This window comes from Phyllostomus hastatus, unplaced genomic scaffold (genome assembly GCF_019186645.2).
Source record: "Phyllostomus hastatus isolate PE091 unplaced genomic scaffold, TTU_PhHast_1.1 phas_scaffold_190, whole genome shotgun sequence".
Taxonomy (NCBI): Eukaryota; Metazoa; Chordata; class Mammalia; order Chiroptera; family Phyllostomidae; genus Phyllostomus; species Phyllostomus hastatus.
This window is the reverse complement of record NW_025334014.1, coordinates 245,143-259,074: the sequence shown is the minus strand read 5'-3', so window position 1 is coordinate 259,074 and position 13,932 is coordinate 245,143. Positions and strand designations below refer to the sequence as shown.

General features: G+C 38.8%; 2 protein-coding genes across 2 annotated transcripts; one reads left to right on the top strand and one right to left on the bottom strand.

Annotated features, from left to right (window-relative positions):
- Positions 1–2,102: 2,102 nt before the first annotated feature.
- LOC123832447 (olfactory receptor 4C16-like) lies at positions 2,103–3,035 on the top strand. Its single transcript, XM_045860095.1, has one exon. It carries the CDS (start codon positions 2,103–2,105, stop codon positions 3,033–3,035), a length of 933 nt encoding a protein of 310 aa, XP_045716051.1.
- An 8,375-nt stretch (positions 3,036–11,410) lies between these two features.
- Positions 11,411–12,380, bottom strand: LOC123832446 (olfactory receptor 4S2-like). Its single transcript, XM_045860094.1, is given in 2 exon segments — positions 11,411–11,920; positions 11,922–12,380. Coding segments are annotated over 2 exon segments (954 nt in total). The 5' UTR covers positions 12,366–12,380.
- Positions 12,381–13,932: the final 1,552 nt, after the last annotated feature.

Sequence of the window (13,932 nt, the reverse complement as noted above, 5' to 3'; positions counted from 1 at the left end):
GAATGTTGTCACAGGTAAGTGACAGATTGATATCTTTGAACTCAGAAATGTATTATTACAAACTAATCCAACATGGTTTAAAAGTACATTTCTGTATGTCTTATACTGTACCTACTTTCTCTGAGAGATGAACAGAAAAAATGATTTTAGAAGTTTACTGTTCATGTAGTAAACAGGTAGAATGGAAATCAGCTTTGGAATAAAACAATCTTTTGAATTCAACAAATATTTTATGAGCTCCAGATAAGTGATAAGCCATCCTTGTGTAGGGAGAGAAAAATGAATTCCATGTTCTAAAGTTTCTTGAGGTGGCAGAGTGCAGACAAGTTCTCAAATGCTTTTCATGTGTGATAGCTGAGCAAGATGCATCCTCATTATGTGTGTTAAAAGTTAGAAAAGAATACATCTAGTTAGAAGTTGGAGAAACTGTTAATAAAGGAGTGACAGCTTTAAGTGGAATGTTGTATAGCACAGTTTCAAATGATTACTGTTTGCATGTTGCTAGAATGGTATAATAAGAACACAATTTGCAGTCAAAACACATCTGAGATAAAGTCTGAAAGGCTGAATAACTACTTCTCGTGGAAAGTTTAGAGAAACCATGACAATGTGAAGGTGAAAAACTACAATGAAAGGGAAAGGTAATGTGTCATGTGCATGAGAGGGAGTTTTTATGTTCTTTAATTTGGGCTTTTGAGGGATGAAGAATTGTGATACAATCTATTAGCTTTCCAGCAGAGAGTGGTAAATTTTGCATAGACATGAAATGAGTATAGGGAGTTTCCCAGAGGTAGAAGTGTAGTAGAACTGAGTCAGCGAGGGTTGGGTAGTTGAAGAGGAAAATGCTGATTCTCACTGTGGCCTGTGCAACAAAAGCGACTTTTAGGATGGGAAGGCATGCCTACCCTCCGTATTCCACCCTCATCTATTCTCTCACCTATTCCCCACTGTCGGCTTTCCTTTCAGCTCATTCCTGTTACCTCCCAACCCAACATGTCATCTGTTCGCTATAGTTTTGACAAATCCAGCTACTCTAAAGTTGGCCAAACTTGCTGGGGAAGTTGAGGTATGTTATTAGAAGAAGCACTATTTTACTAATGCTGTTTCATATCTGATCATTGTTGCCCATTTTTTGGGACAAATTGCTTTGAGAACCCCATGACAAAAGGTGTTAATGCACCTCTGGGAAAAGTGAATGTGATCATCCACAAAGACATGCACTAAACCCTGCATCAGGATCAGAGGACATGAACACTGTCAAAGCTCTCCTTGCATTCTTTAAAGGCCAAGGATTCATGTAAAAAGTGTCAAATGTGTGACATAATCATTTCTCTGGGTGGCAGCGTTCCCCAGTCTTCCATGGCCATACAGAGTGCAACACCTGCTCCAGCTTGTGAAGCTGATTAACTCACTTATTTAAAAATTGATCTCAGAATATTTTTCCTGGATTTATACATTGGGATCATGTTTATCTCTTTAGCATACATAATAGATGGAAGGTCACTGTAGGTTAATGATCTGAATGTGTTCAGTAATCAGAATAGTACTGACATATCATATAAATGTGATATTGTAAAAGGTGCTAGAGAATGTTCACTTTAAAAATACTTGAAGTGCCTACAGTGTACAAGACATTGAGTTTGGAACTATGGAGAAGCAAATCCCAGGAATGTAGTTTCTAAAGATTCTTATTTTTAAAAAGGAAGCTGAAGGAATCACACATATAATTAAATTTTAGTATGTACTATTATAAGAAAAGCTACAAAAGGAGCTTTTAGAGAAGAGGAGAGAGAATTTCCTTTATCACAAAGTGGTCACCAAAGGCTCCCAGAGAAGAGTTGTATTTGAAGAGCACTGTAGAAAAGTATAAATTTCACAAGCTTATTTGAGACTCATAGGGCCCTATGAAGTGGTCATTACAAGTTCAAAGACAAAATGCTGAGATGACACATTAAGAAACCACAACCAAAATGCCTATGTTGAGGAATATTTATTTTTCTTAAGATATGTCATAAAATCACCTATTGCACCATGAATTACTTCCTTCATTTTTTTGCAGATAAACAACTTCACACTCACCCCTCATCCTCATTCGTGAAATTATGCAGCTGAATAACAATGTGACTGAATTCATTCTGCTTGGGTTGACCCAGGATCCTGTTAGGAAGAAAATAGTGTTTGTCACTTTCTTGCTTTTCTATTTGGGGACATTGCTGGGTAACTTTCTGATTCTGGCTACTATCAAGACCAGCCGGGCACTTGGGAGTCCAATGTATTTCTTCCTTTTCCACTTGTCTTTATCAGATACCTGCTTCTCTACTTCCATAGCCCCAAGAATGATAGTGGACACCCTTTTGAAGGACGCCACAATCTCTTTCAGTGAGTGCCTAATCCAAGTCTTTTCATTCCATTTCTTTGGCTGTCTGGAGATCTTCATCCTGATACTCATGGCTGTTGACCGCTACGTGGCCATCTGTAAGCCCCTGCACTACATGACCATCATGAGTCGACAGGTCTGTGGTGTGTTGGTGGCTATGGCCTGGGTGGGGTCGTGTGTGCATTCTTTAGCTCAGATTTTTCTGGCCTTGAGTTTACCTTTCTGTGGTCCCAATGTGATCGATCACTATTTTTGTGACTTGCAGCCCTTGTTGCAGCTTGCTTGTACAGACACCTACATGATCAATCTGCTCCTGGTGTCCAACAGTGGGGCCATTTGTACAGTGAGTTTTGTCACGCTGATGTTCTCCTACATTTTCATCTTGCATTCTCTGAGAAACCACAGTGCTGAAGGGAGGAGAAAAGCTCTCTCTACCTGCATCTCCCATATCATTGTGGTAGTCTTGTTCTTTGGTCCTTGCATATTTATATACACCCGCCCTGCAACCACCTTCTCTGTGGATAAGTTGGTGGCTATATTTTATACACTTGGAACACCTTTGCTCAACCCTTTGATTTATACGCTGCGAAACGCAGAAGTGAAAAATGCCATGAGGAAGTTCTGGAGCAAGGCACTGGTCTCTGATGACAGACTATGAATGGATATTTCAAATTGTTCTTCAGAGTTTGGACTGATCTAGAAGAAGACCATAGAGGATATTATCTTCTTATTGTGCAGTTAATTTAATCCTAACTCGGGAAATGAGAATTAGTTTCTTCAGGAAAATAGGCAATGCAAACACACATATGGAGTGATATTGAGTCAATTTTAACATACCTTTTTTATGTATTGATTTTGTGAGAGGGAGAGGGAGAGGGGGAGAGAGAGAGAGAGAGAGAGAGAGAGAGAGAGAGAGAGAGAGAGAGAGAGAGGACTGGGAATAGAAACTACAGTCTTGGCATATTAGACAATCCTCTAAGCAACTGAACTGTACAGCCAGGGCTAGAGTCCATTTAAAAAAGAAGATACAGCCTAGGTACAAACAGCCATCGATGTTCACTGCTGTGTATCAGCCATTCTTGCCTGACTACTAGCATTGTGACTTTGATCTGGTGCTTTCTTTGACTGCTTCATGTTGACTTGCAGTGTTCTCTGTTTATACTTATACTTTATATATGTATATCAACAGTCTGGCAAGATTCTCTTCCTAGCAGCTTATTTATTCTACACTGTTCTTTTAGTATCTGAACATGGACTTTCAACTTGATTGTTCTTCCTGACTCACAAGGAGGTGCCAGATTAAAATAATAGTAGGATGTTTATGTTTTAAGGGACAATGTATATAATCTAGATACTATCCCTTCTGTTTCTTGGGATTATATTTTGAATTTTTCTCATGTTTACCTAGATCCTTCTAGAATAATGACAGAATAAAATGAGAAAATTCACATTTCTGAAGGAGTCTTTAAAAAAAATGTTTTTAGAGAGAGAGGGGAATGAGAAAGAGAGAGAGAGACCAGATTTTTGTTCCATCTATTTATGCATTCATTGATTGATTCTTTTATGTACCCAGAACAGGGATTTAACCTAAAACCTTGGTGTATTGGAGGGATGCTCTAACTAACCAAGCTACCAAGCCAGGGCTGAAGGCGACTTTTTATCTTAGAAAACTTTTGGCTATTGAGATTGTACTCATTATTCTTTTTGTAAAAACTACTTTTTTTCTTCTAAAGAAATTCCCCTTAGAATTTTGGGGAAATAGTAGGTTTTCTCTTGAATCATAGCAATAAAAATAATTTATGTTTAGCATTGAGTTCTTACAATTGTCACAAAGATGGCCCAAACTACGGTAGACATATTCATGTGGGCTAGAAGTAAAGGTACAGTTGTTAATGATAGGGAGTTTAAAAACAATAACCAATTAATGTGAAAATATTTACCCTCTGATAATCACCACCATACTGTTGTGTCTATGAGTTGTTTTTTTCTTTGCTGACTTCATTCATTTGGAAAAAATTCTAAAGGTACTTTCTGAAATTGTCACCCAGATGTCCAGTATTTAATATTATGAGCTCATTGAAGTCTGACGATGTTGCTCAACTTTTGGGATTTAGCACAAAATTAGTCACTGGGAAGATCTGAAAATGATACTGACTTCACTGCTTTTGAAGAAGAAATATCTCAAAGATTTAAAAATCACTCTTATGTATAATTCTGAATGTGCATGCCAAAATTTTTCTTAAAAAGGATGTTTCATCTTTTAAGAATTTCTTCTGTTGTTCATGGTATATGTGAGACTTCGGGATTTACCATGATTGCAACTGATTGATTATTTGTGCTATTATTGTTACAGTCTGTTTTTCCTAATGAACAGTCCCCTTCTTATGGATAGTGATTGTATGTATTTTGTAACTGCTTATCCCTAGCACTGATTATTGTTATTGTATTAGTATCACAACAAACAATGTAAATTTATTCAATAAATCAGAGACTTTCAAAATAAATTACCAATTTCAACAAGTTGAGTTTTTAGGTATATTAATTTCCCCCCTGCCAATGATCAAACCAACAGCAACCATGGGATATGACAACAAGCACAGGATTTTTCCTCCCGAAAGCATTTAGTCATGAGGATGCAAAGGTCGCCTGCTTTGTGGTCCTCTTGCTGTGCTAGATTATAATTCTGTCAGGAATCCTGCTCACTCTTTCCACCACCAGGGGCAGTTGCTTCAGTGAAAAGCCCCTTGTACAACACAGTTTGCTCAGCTACCTCTCCTTTATGGGTATCTGCTTCACCTCTACATTGTCCCCCAAACTGATCCCAGACTTACTGGCCCCATGGAAGACTATCCCCCATGACAGCTGCATGGCCCAGATGTTTTATGTGTACTTCTTTGGTGCCACTGAGACCTTCATGTGGTGGTCATGACATATGGTCACTATGCAGCCATCTGCAGACCCCTTCACTCTATGGTCATCATGAGCAGACAGGTGTGGTATGTCCTGTGATGGCTTAATTTTTGAGGCATTTATCCATCCACCCTCCATGTTCTGATTATTAGCGAACTTCCCTTAGTGGCTCTAAACAGATAGACCACCATTTCTTTGACGTGTTCTCCCTGATGAAGCTGGCCTGAACCAGCACCAGCCTGGTGGTTATTGCAGTCACCACCACCACCAGGGTGCTGTCCATTCTGACCTTTGCTATCTTGGTAATTTCTTACTTCATCATCCTGTCCACCCCCAGGACACGCTCCTCTGAGAGCTGCTGCAAAGCCCTTTCCACCTGTGGCTCACACATCACTGTTGTGTTCATGTTCTTGACTCTCATCTTCACTTAAGTCCCCATGGTCTATTCTGTCAGTAACAACAAGGCTTTCGCCCTGTTTTACACCATGATTTCCCCCCATGTTCAACTCTCCCTTCTGCAAACTGAGAAACACAGACATGAAGAATGCCATGAGGAAAGGTGATGTTTGATATGGATTATATGAAGGAAAGTGAAGCCTCTGGTGTGTGACCCTTTGTAGGTCTCCTTCTACACACAGAATTGTTAATGTTGACAGGTATAACAGCAGGGACAGAGAGTGATGTGTTGTCAGCAAAAGCTGCAAGTGTAAAGAGAGAAGGCCTTCAGTCACTCAATTCCTCTCCCTTTACCTGCCTAGGTCTCTATACAATGGGAGTTGGTCAAACAATCTCCAGGGCTCCTCAAGCTCTAACATTCAGTAACTTATGCCTGAGATTCTGGAATACTCTGCATATTATAATCCCAGACATAGGTGAGCCCTATAAGCACTTTTGTCAGGGCAAATCATAAAGACAGCATGGTCTGGCAGTTGTGCCCTGCTTTAGGAAACAGATATCTTGACTGACATGCCTCTCAGATAGACAGAGAGGTTCTAAGCACTTCCATTGTTTTGAGGTTTCCATTGCAATAAAAAAATAAAGCAATGCCAAAATATATACTAGTATTTGATATTGGAACTCTTTACATTAACAAATCATACATCTAAAACATTGCAATGGTGGTGTAATTATACTATTTGCACTATACTTATGGAAGTTATCATGATTAAGCCTTAGTACCCTATCAATAGTATATCCTGTCATTATAAGTTTCAAATGGGATGATGAACCACTTTTTATTCAATGATAGAAATTTAATTTTATGACTGCATTTATAATCCAATCTTTAAATTGTCCAAGAGTGAACAAACTAATGGTTTTTATAAATGTGCAACATAGGAGATGTCCCTTCCTGTGTAAGGCCCTGATTTAAGAAGGGGTAATGCTAAAGAGATAGATGTTCTCAGGTTCATTTTTCTAATCTTCAGTGCTCCTTATGCAAAAGGCATATGTTGACGTTTCTTTAACACTGTGCACATCTGTCTAATTTCCACGCAGGTAGGCCCTGACATTAGGGAGAAATAAAGAAGATTGAACTAAGAAGCAGAGATAACCAATTGAAAACAGGCCTAGGACAAGGTAATCTTTGGTACATTGAGGTTTTTCTTTAATTTATACCAGAATCCTATAGCTTTACAAATTACAAGGGACTTCTGACATTCTCTAGGGTCATTCATTAGCACAATGTACACCTGAGGAACAGAGGCTGAGAGGGTGGGGAACCCAATATATCAAATATGAGAGACATGGACCTGATATTTTCTGGTGCTCATTCTGTTTATCTCAGTTTCCATTAAGAAATTGTATTGTATATACCTTTTTTAAAAAGATTTTTTACTTACTCATTTTTAGAGATATGGGAAGGGAAGGAGAAAGAGAAAGAGAGAAATATCAATGTGTCATTGCCTCTCACACTCCCTCTACTAGGGACCTGGCTTGCAACCCAGGAATATGCTCTGATGGGCATTTGAACTGGTGACCCTTTGGTTTGCAGGCTGGCACTTAACCCATTGAGGCACACCAGGCAGGGCAAAATTGTATTGTATAAACTTAATGAACCATTGTGCCTTGTGTAACTGAAATCCAAGTTTTCAGGTGAGAATTACATTTGCAGAGATTAGCCCTAGGTTGATAAATATTTTTAACAATAGTTTATCTCTTGCAAAGAAACATAGGTACTACCTGAAAAAGTAGAGAGGTTAGAGCAAGGGGAGGCAGAAAAGTAATGAAGTATATTGAAAGGGTGATGAAGACAAAGGCTGATCAAATCAGGGGTTAGTTTTGATGGTGACCTTAGTATGTTTCCTCCTGGGGAGATCACCCAACCCTGGAAGGTGAAGATGAACAGAAACGTCTGTAGCTGTATGGGCAGTATCTAGTTCTGGTGTTTATTTTAATAAGCCTGTCTTTGTAACAAGGCCCTGTGATCATTTTTATGCAGTCCATGGCACATTGGGCATTTAGATTTGGAAACATTGAGACTAGATAATACTGGATGTTCTTAGAACACAAGAGGTCTATGAGTCAATGAAATGCAAAGAGCTGTACCTTTGGATAGACAAGTTCTGTCCAGGTGGCATCCAGCCATGTAATATGCCAAATGGAGACATTTATTGAAGAAGATACAAGATACAGGAAACATTGTACATGGGACAATGATACCTCAGTCCCCTTCAAAGTAGGCACCATGGGATCCCACACAGTTCTCCCAATTGCCATCAGCTGTCCTGTGGTAGTTTCCTGAACTCATTGATGGTCTGAACTGTCTTCTCTTTCAGAGGTGATTTTAGTTTTGGGAAAAGCCAGAAGTTGCAGGGTGTCAAATCTGGGCTGTAGTGGAACTGAGTCATCTGGGTGATTTGACGGTTTGCCAAAAAACTCTACAGGAGACATGATGCATGAACAGGTGTGTTATTGTGATGAAGCTGACAATTACCAGTTGCCCAGAGTTGCGGGTTCACGAATCATCCAAATAGTTTCCACAGAGGAATGTTCAAGCTTAAAGCAAAATTTGATGCAGATCCATTGCTCTAATTGCTCATTCATTTTGATTGTGATGGCTACACAGTACACATGCTCACTCAACAGTGTCTATCACCCCCACTGACCAGTACAATGAAGTCATCATTGTTCACACATGTGCATTCCAGTCCACTCTTCTTTGCTGCCAGGTTACATCAATGTTGTGCAAACAACATTCTCATTATGTTAACATAGAATTATAATTCTCATTATATTAACAATTGCTGGACTTTTTCTGGACAGACCTTGTCAGATATCCCTACCTGCTTGGCTAATGAACACAGAGAGCTAAACTTGAACTGAGTTTAGAAAACAGTGGAAAAATTAATGTTATTCATCTGATAACTTTTGTACACTATGTTCTTGCTTTTATGTTTTTGTATGAAGGAGTTGACCATCAAGGCATATTAGTGATGTTGAGGGTCTGAAGTTCCTAAGAAGGGAAAAACTGAGAGCCTCATCACTCTCAAAAACCAGGAAGTGAAACCTATGAAATAGTATTCAAGTTTCCACTAATGACCTTATAAACTTGTTCTTGTTCACGAAAGTTCCTCAGGGGGAATACCAAACAGAGGAGTTCATAGAGTCTCCTCTTGGTTCCCTGGAAAGATATAACCAAGATATTCATATCCAGGCTTACTGGATTGGAAACTCTTTGATTACGTACCATTATCTGCTCAAAAATCCCTCACGATGATTCCAATGGTCAGCTGAGGTTGAGAAGTGCTGATCTGGTCATCATTTTAAAACTGAGCAAATGAAGTCCCGTGGAGGCCCCATGACTATATGACCAAACTGGAGCAATAAAGAAGGATTTATAATCAATAAACAAGAGTTTCTTAATTATAACTTCTTTTTAAAATTAAAGATTATATTTGTTTATTTTTAGAGAGAAGGGAAGGGAAGGAGAAAGATGGGGAAAGAAACATCAATGTGTGGTTGTCTCTGGTGTGCCCCAGACTGGGGACTTGGCCTTCAACCCAGGCATGTGCCCTGACTGGGAATCGAATTGTTGATCCTTTGGGTCATAGGCCATCTCTCAATCCACTGAGGCACCCCAGACAGTGCTTAATTATAATTTTTAATACAGATGTCTTTCTGCCTTGGATCTTTCCTTTCTTTAATTTTATGAATGCATCAACATCAGAGATAATTTTTAAACCCCTATGCACAGTCCTTTACCTAAAGCTCATGCATGCACACACTCCAGAACACACTTGCAGGTATAGGCAGTTACTTAAATAATCAGATTTGTATGAAGGACAAGGAAACAATTGCAGAGGTAATTAATGATGCATTCATTTGCTATAGAAAAATAATGCTTTGATTGTGTGAATAAGAAATGTAGCACCACAGCAGGTATCAGTTCATATAAAAAAGATGTGTGTGTTTGTCCAGAACAAGTCCTTCTGGAATGTGTAGCTGGAATAGGGTGACAGCACAACTGCACAGTTCAGACCATGGAGAAAATACAGTTCCCAGCCATGCATTTCAGCAAATTCTGTTTACCCTGCCAACTGAGTCATAGTCATCTATGTCACCAATGGCTTACTTTTTATTATTTTCTTAATTTTTCCTGTTAGTCACTTTTTGTTAATAGGGATGGCAGCCTATAGACTATAATATCAGGGTTAGTGGAAACATATTGGAATGTTACAGTTAAAAGAAAGATCTTAGAGGTAATTTCTTCCAATTTCCTTATTGTTTGGGTAAAGAAAATGAGTCCTAGAGAAAGGAAAAGTTTTTTTCCCAAGACCAGAAGATGAAATCAAGTCATTTATTTTTTATACCTATGTTTTATCTCTTTTACATTCTGCAGACATGCTTCCTCCCACTACAGCCTTACTAGGTTTTATTTTCATTCTGTTTTGGAGTGATGCATGGGTCACCGGCCAGCAGTGACCACGGAATGCTGCAGATGGCTCGCCGAAAACATGCAAGAGAAAACATGCACAGAGACAGACCAGTTTCTGTGAAGAAGTAGGTACGGAATGGCCACCCCCCTAGTGGGGACCACCGATTTACCATCTATACCTGCTTTTATTGGGTTTCTTTTGCATAATAATTCAGGTAAAGTACAGTACTCATTAGGGGGGAGTAAGGAACCATAGAAAACAAGGAAGTCTGAGGGTCTATTTTGAGTCGGGGTCAAAGAGCTGTAAGACTTCCTCCTAGGACCCTTCTCATTCAACTGAGAGCATTCTAAACAAAGAAGGTTTCACAGTAATTTACATATTCTTTCTTAGGCCTGATCACCCAGGGAATCCGCCCTTTTCAGCACAGAGCTGCACCACCCTGTCATTGTTTCAGCCTTAGGTGGAGCAAGGGAACTAAGGCAACCAAGAGATAAGGAGATTTTTCCCAGACAATGAGAACTCAGGCAATGTCAAAGCTGAGGAGCGAGGGTCCATCACCCCCTTTTGCTGCAGCCCCCCAAGTCCTTCTTTTGGGGGGCCTCCCAAAGTTATCATGCCTGTCTTAGGTCATTCCCCCCTTGGGGAATCTTACTCGTGTTTGGCTAACCGACCAAGCTTTTTGGGGTTCAGTTATGAATAAAGCAGCAGAAGCAGCATTCCTGCCAGGGAGATAAGCTTTTGTCTCCTTGCTGGCTTATGGTTCCAAGAGCGTTCCCTTAGCCTTAGCCTAGGCGGGGGTTTCAGCTTCTGATACCAGTCAGGGCAGTTCCCAACATTGGAGGGCTTATATAAACAAGCTTTAGTCAGATCTGTGTTATTTTTTCATGTATCACTTCTTTCCTAAAGATACACATAGTAAGTGATTAGTATGTGCAATCACAGTTCTAAACACTAGAAAAGAGCCTTAAGAACTTCACAATAAACTCATTCTTTAAAGAAAATAGTAAGGCAAAAATGGAGAGAAAATAATGATGCTAAGAATGATCTGGGTGAGTTTCTGAGTTTAAATAAGATGTTTCTGGTCCAAACATTTCAGAAAATGATCTGATTATAGCGCACTAGAACAAATAACGTAATAATGATAAGTAAATAATTTACTTTTGTATAATGTGTCAATTTCCTCCATAAAACCCATGAATTGTTATTTTCTTTACTGTACAGATGAGGAAATTTAAGATTATCCAGCTTAAATTGCTACTTCCACCTGTTTATGGTTAGCTTCCCAGGAACCCTTCCTGCCCCATAGTTTCTTCATTACATTCTTTACTTCAGCATTTCTCATTGTATAAATCAGCGGATTTAACATGGGGGTGATAATGGTGTAAAATATAGCCACCATCTTATCTTCAGAATAGGTAGTATCAGGGCGCATATACATGAAAGTACAGGGACCAAAAAAGATGATGACCACGGCAATGTGAGAGCCACAGGTGGAGAGGGCTTTGCGCCTGCCCTCTGCTGACTGCTTTCTCAGGGACACCAGGATGACAGTGTAGGAGATTAGCAAAATAACAAAGCTTCCCAGAGCAATGGTCCCACTGTTGACTGTCACAACAACACCAACAACGTACGTATCTGTACAGGCAAGGCTCAGCAGGGGGTGGACATCACAAAAGTAGTGATCAATCTCATTGGGCCCACAAAAGGGCAGTTGGACTACCAGAGCCACCTGGATGATGGAGTGGAGGAACCCACCCTAACCAGGTCCCCAGTAACATTTTATTGCAGCTGTCCTGGTCCATGATGACCACATAGTATAGAGGTTTACAGATGGCCACATAACGATCATAGGCCATTACAGTGAGGATGAAGATCTCTGTGCAACCAAAGAAATGTACCCAAAAGAGTTGCATCATGCACCCTTCATAGGAGATGGTTTTGTTCTTGGCTAACAGGTCAACTATCATCTTAGGAGCTGTGACTGAAGAGTAGCAAATGTCCACAAAAGACAGGTAGTTGAGAAAGAAATACATAGGAGACTTGAAAAGGTTGCCCATGTAAACTGTCAGCATGATGAGGAGGTTTCCCAGGAGAATGACTGTGTAGAAGACAGAAAACAGCACGAAACAAATTTCTTCAACCTCTGGGTTTTGAGAAAGACCCCAGAAAACAAATTGAGTTACACTGTTTATTTTTTCCATGGAATTAGTCTAGCAGGCCAAGTTCCCAATTAAGTTATCTGAAAGAAAAATGTAACAGAGACCAACATTTATTTCTAACTAAAAAAATAAAAAGAATAATCACAGTAGTTGCAAACAGAAAAATGGGTACTTCCTGCTGCTTGGCAAGTATACATAAAGGACTTGGAGTGTGCACATTCTGATCATTCTACCTGAGTATGACAGTTCTTTCCTTCACTTGAGACTAGTAAATAAATTCAAGGAGATAATGCAGGCCATCTAAGTCACACATCTAGCCAAGAGTCTTACCTCCCTCACCTTTTATTAAGGGTTTTTAAAAATCTGTTTATTTTTTTTAAAATTTACTTACTTCTTATTCTGTAGAAGGCATGCAACCTTATTTTGAAAACAACTTTTGTATTTAGGGATATGGTAACATTTATCTATCAGGAAAAATTTGTCTGATTTTTGACACAGAAACACATGATCACATTTTTCCCTCTGAGTACTGCCATGAATGTTTCAAGTCATTGAGAACATTTGACCTCTGCTGGTTAGTCTTCTTATGAAACTCTGATCTCTGGCTATATGAATGTATGCCCCTACTTGATACTAAGTTCTTAGAACCAGAATGATGGTATGATGTAGTGGAAAGAGGACCAAAATTATGCAACCTGATTCTGAGGTAATGTTGCTGTATCTTGAGACAAATTGTGTAGCTTCATGGAGCTTCTGTTATCCCATTTATGAAATGAGAATGCTTTAACTTCACTATCATCTATCATGTTCAGTTATTTTTACCATGAAATTAAGTCTATTGTGTCAGCCTAGAATAACCTGGAATCCCTGATAAGGCTGCAGAGATAAGAGAAGATAAAGCAATAAAAGAAACTGCTGTAGACACAACAGGACCTGTCTGATTTGAGAGGAATGGAAGTGAAGTTTCAGGTGCTTTCTCCAGGAATTACTTTGACTTGGTATTTTTCTTTATACTTTTACAAAAACTATAATGCTATTATACTTTTAATAGCACTGAAAGGGAAAAAACTGTACTTAAATAATGATTAAAATAAAACAAAAAAAGGAAAGAGATTTGAAAAAAAAGGGAGAAAACTATTTTGTTTGCTGGAAGGCTAGAATTAAACAGTATTACAGTAGCTTTTCATTTATGAACAGGGGAGAGTTTTAAAGAAAAATGGAATACTTTGAAAGGCACCATTCACCCACAATGATATTTAAAATATTTTATAATTATAAAAAATGAGATAAAACAATGAAAATGTAAATAATAAAGTCATATTCATCTTTCATCTTCACTTCAAAAGACAAGCAAATGCTCCAGAAAAAGAGAATTAGATGGTACACTGATAGGAGCCCAAAAGTTTTATTTTAAGAAATACCTTTTCTTTAACTCAATTAACAAAAGACTTCAATATGATGGTTCTTCAGTTTCCCTTTTATATTAGGGGAGTAAATATGGTCATGTTTAAAAGAGGCATACACACAGGGGAGAGAAGCCATTCAAATATTTGAGAAAAATAAGGGTGTGACAATTCAAACAGAAGTAAAGGCTTAGTGTGTGTTTTTA

Coding starts and splice junctions, on each gene's coding strand:
- LOC123832447 (XM_045860095.1), top strand. CDS start 2,103: ATGCAGCTGAATAACAATGTGACTGAATTCATTCTGCTTGGGTTGACC.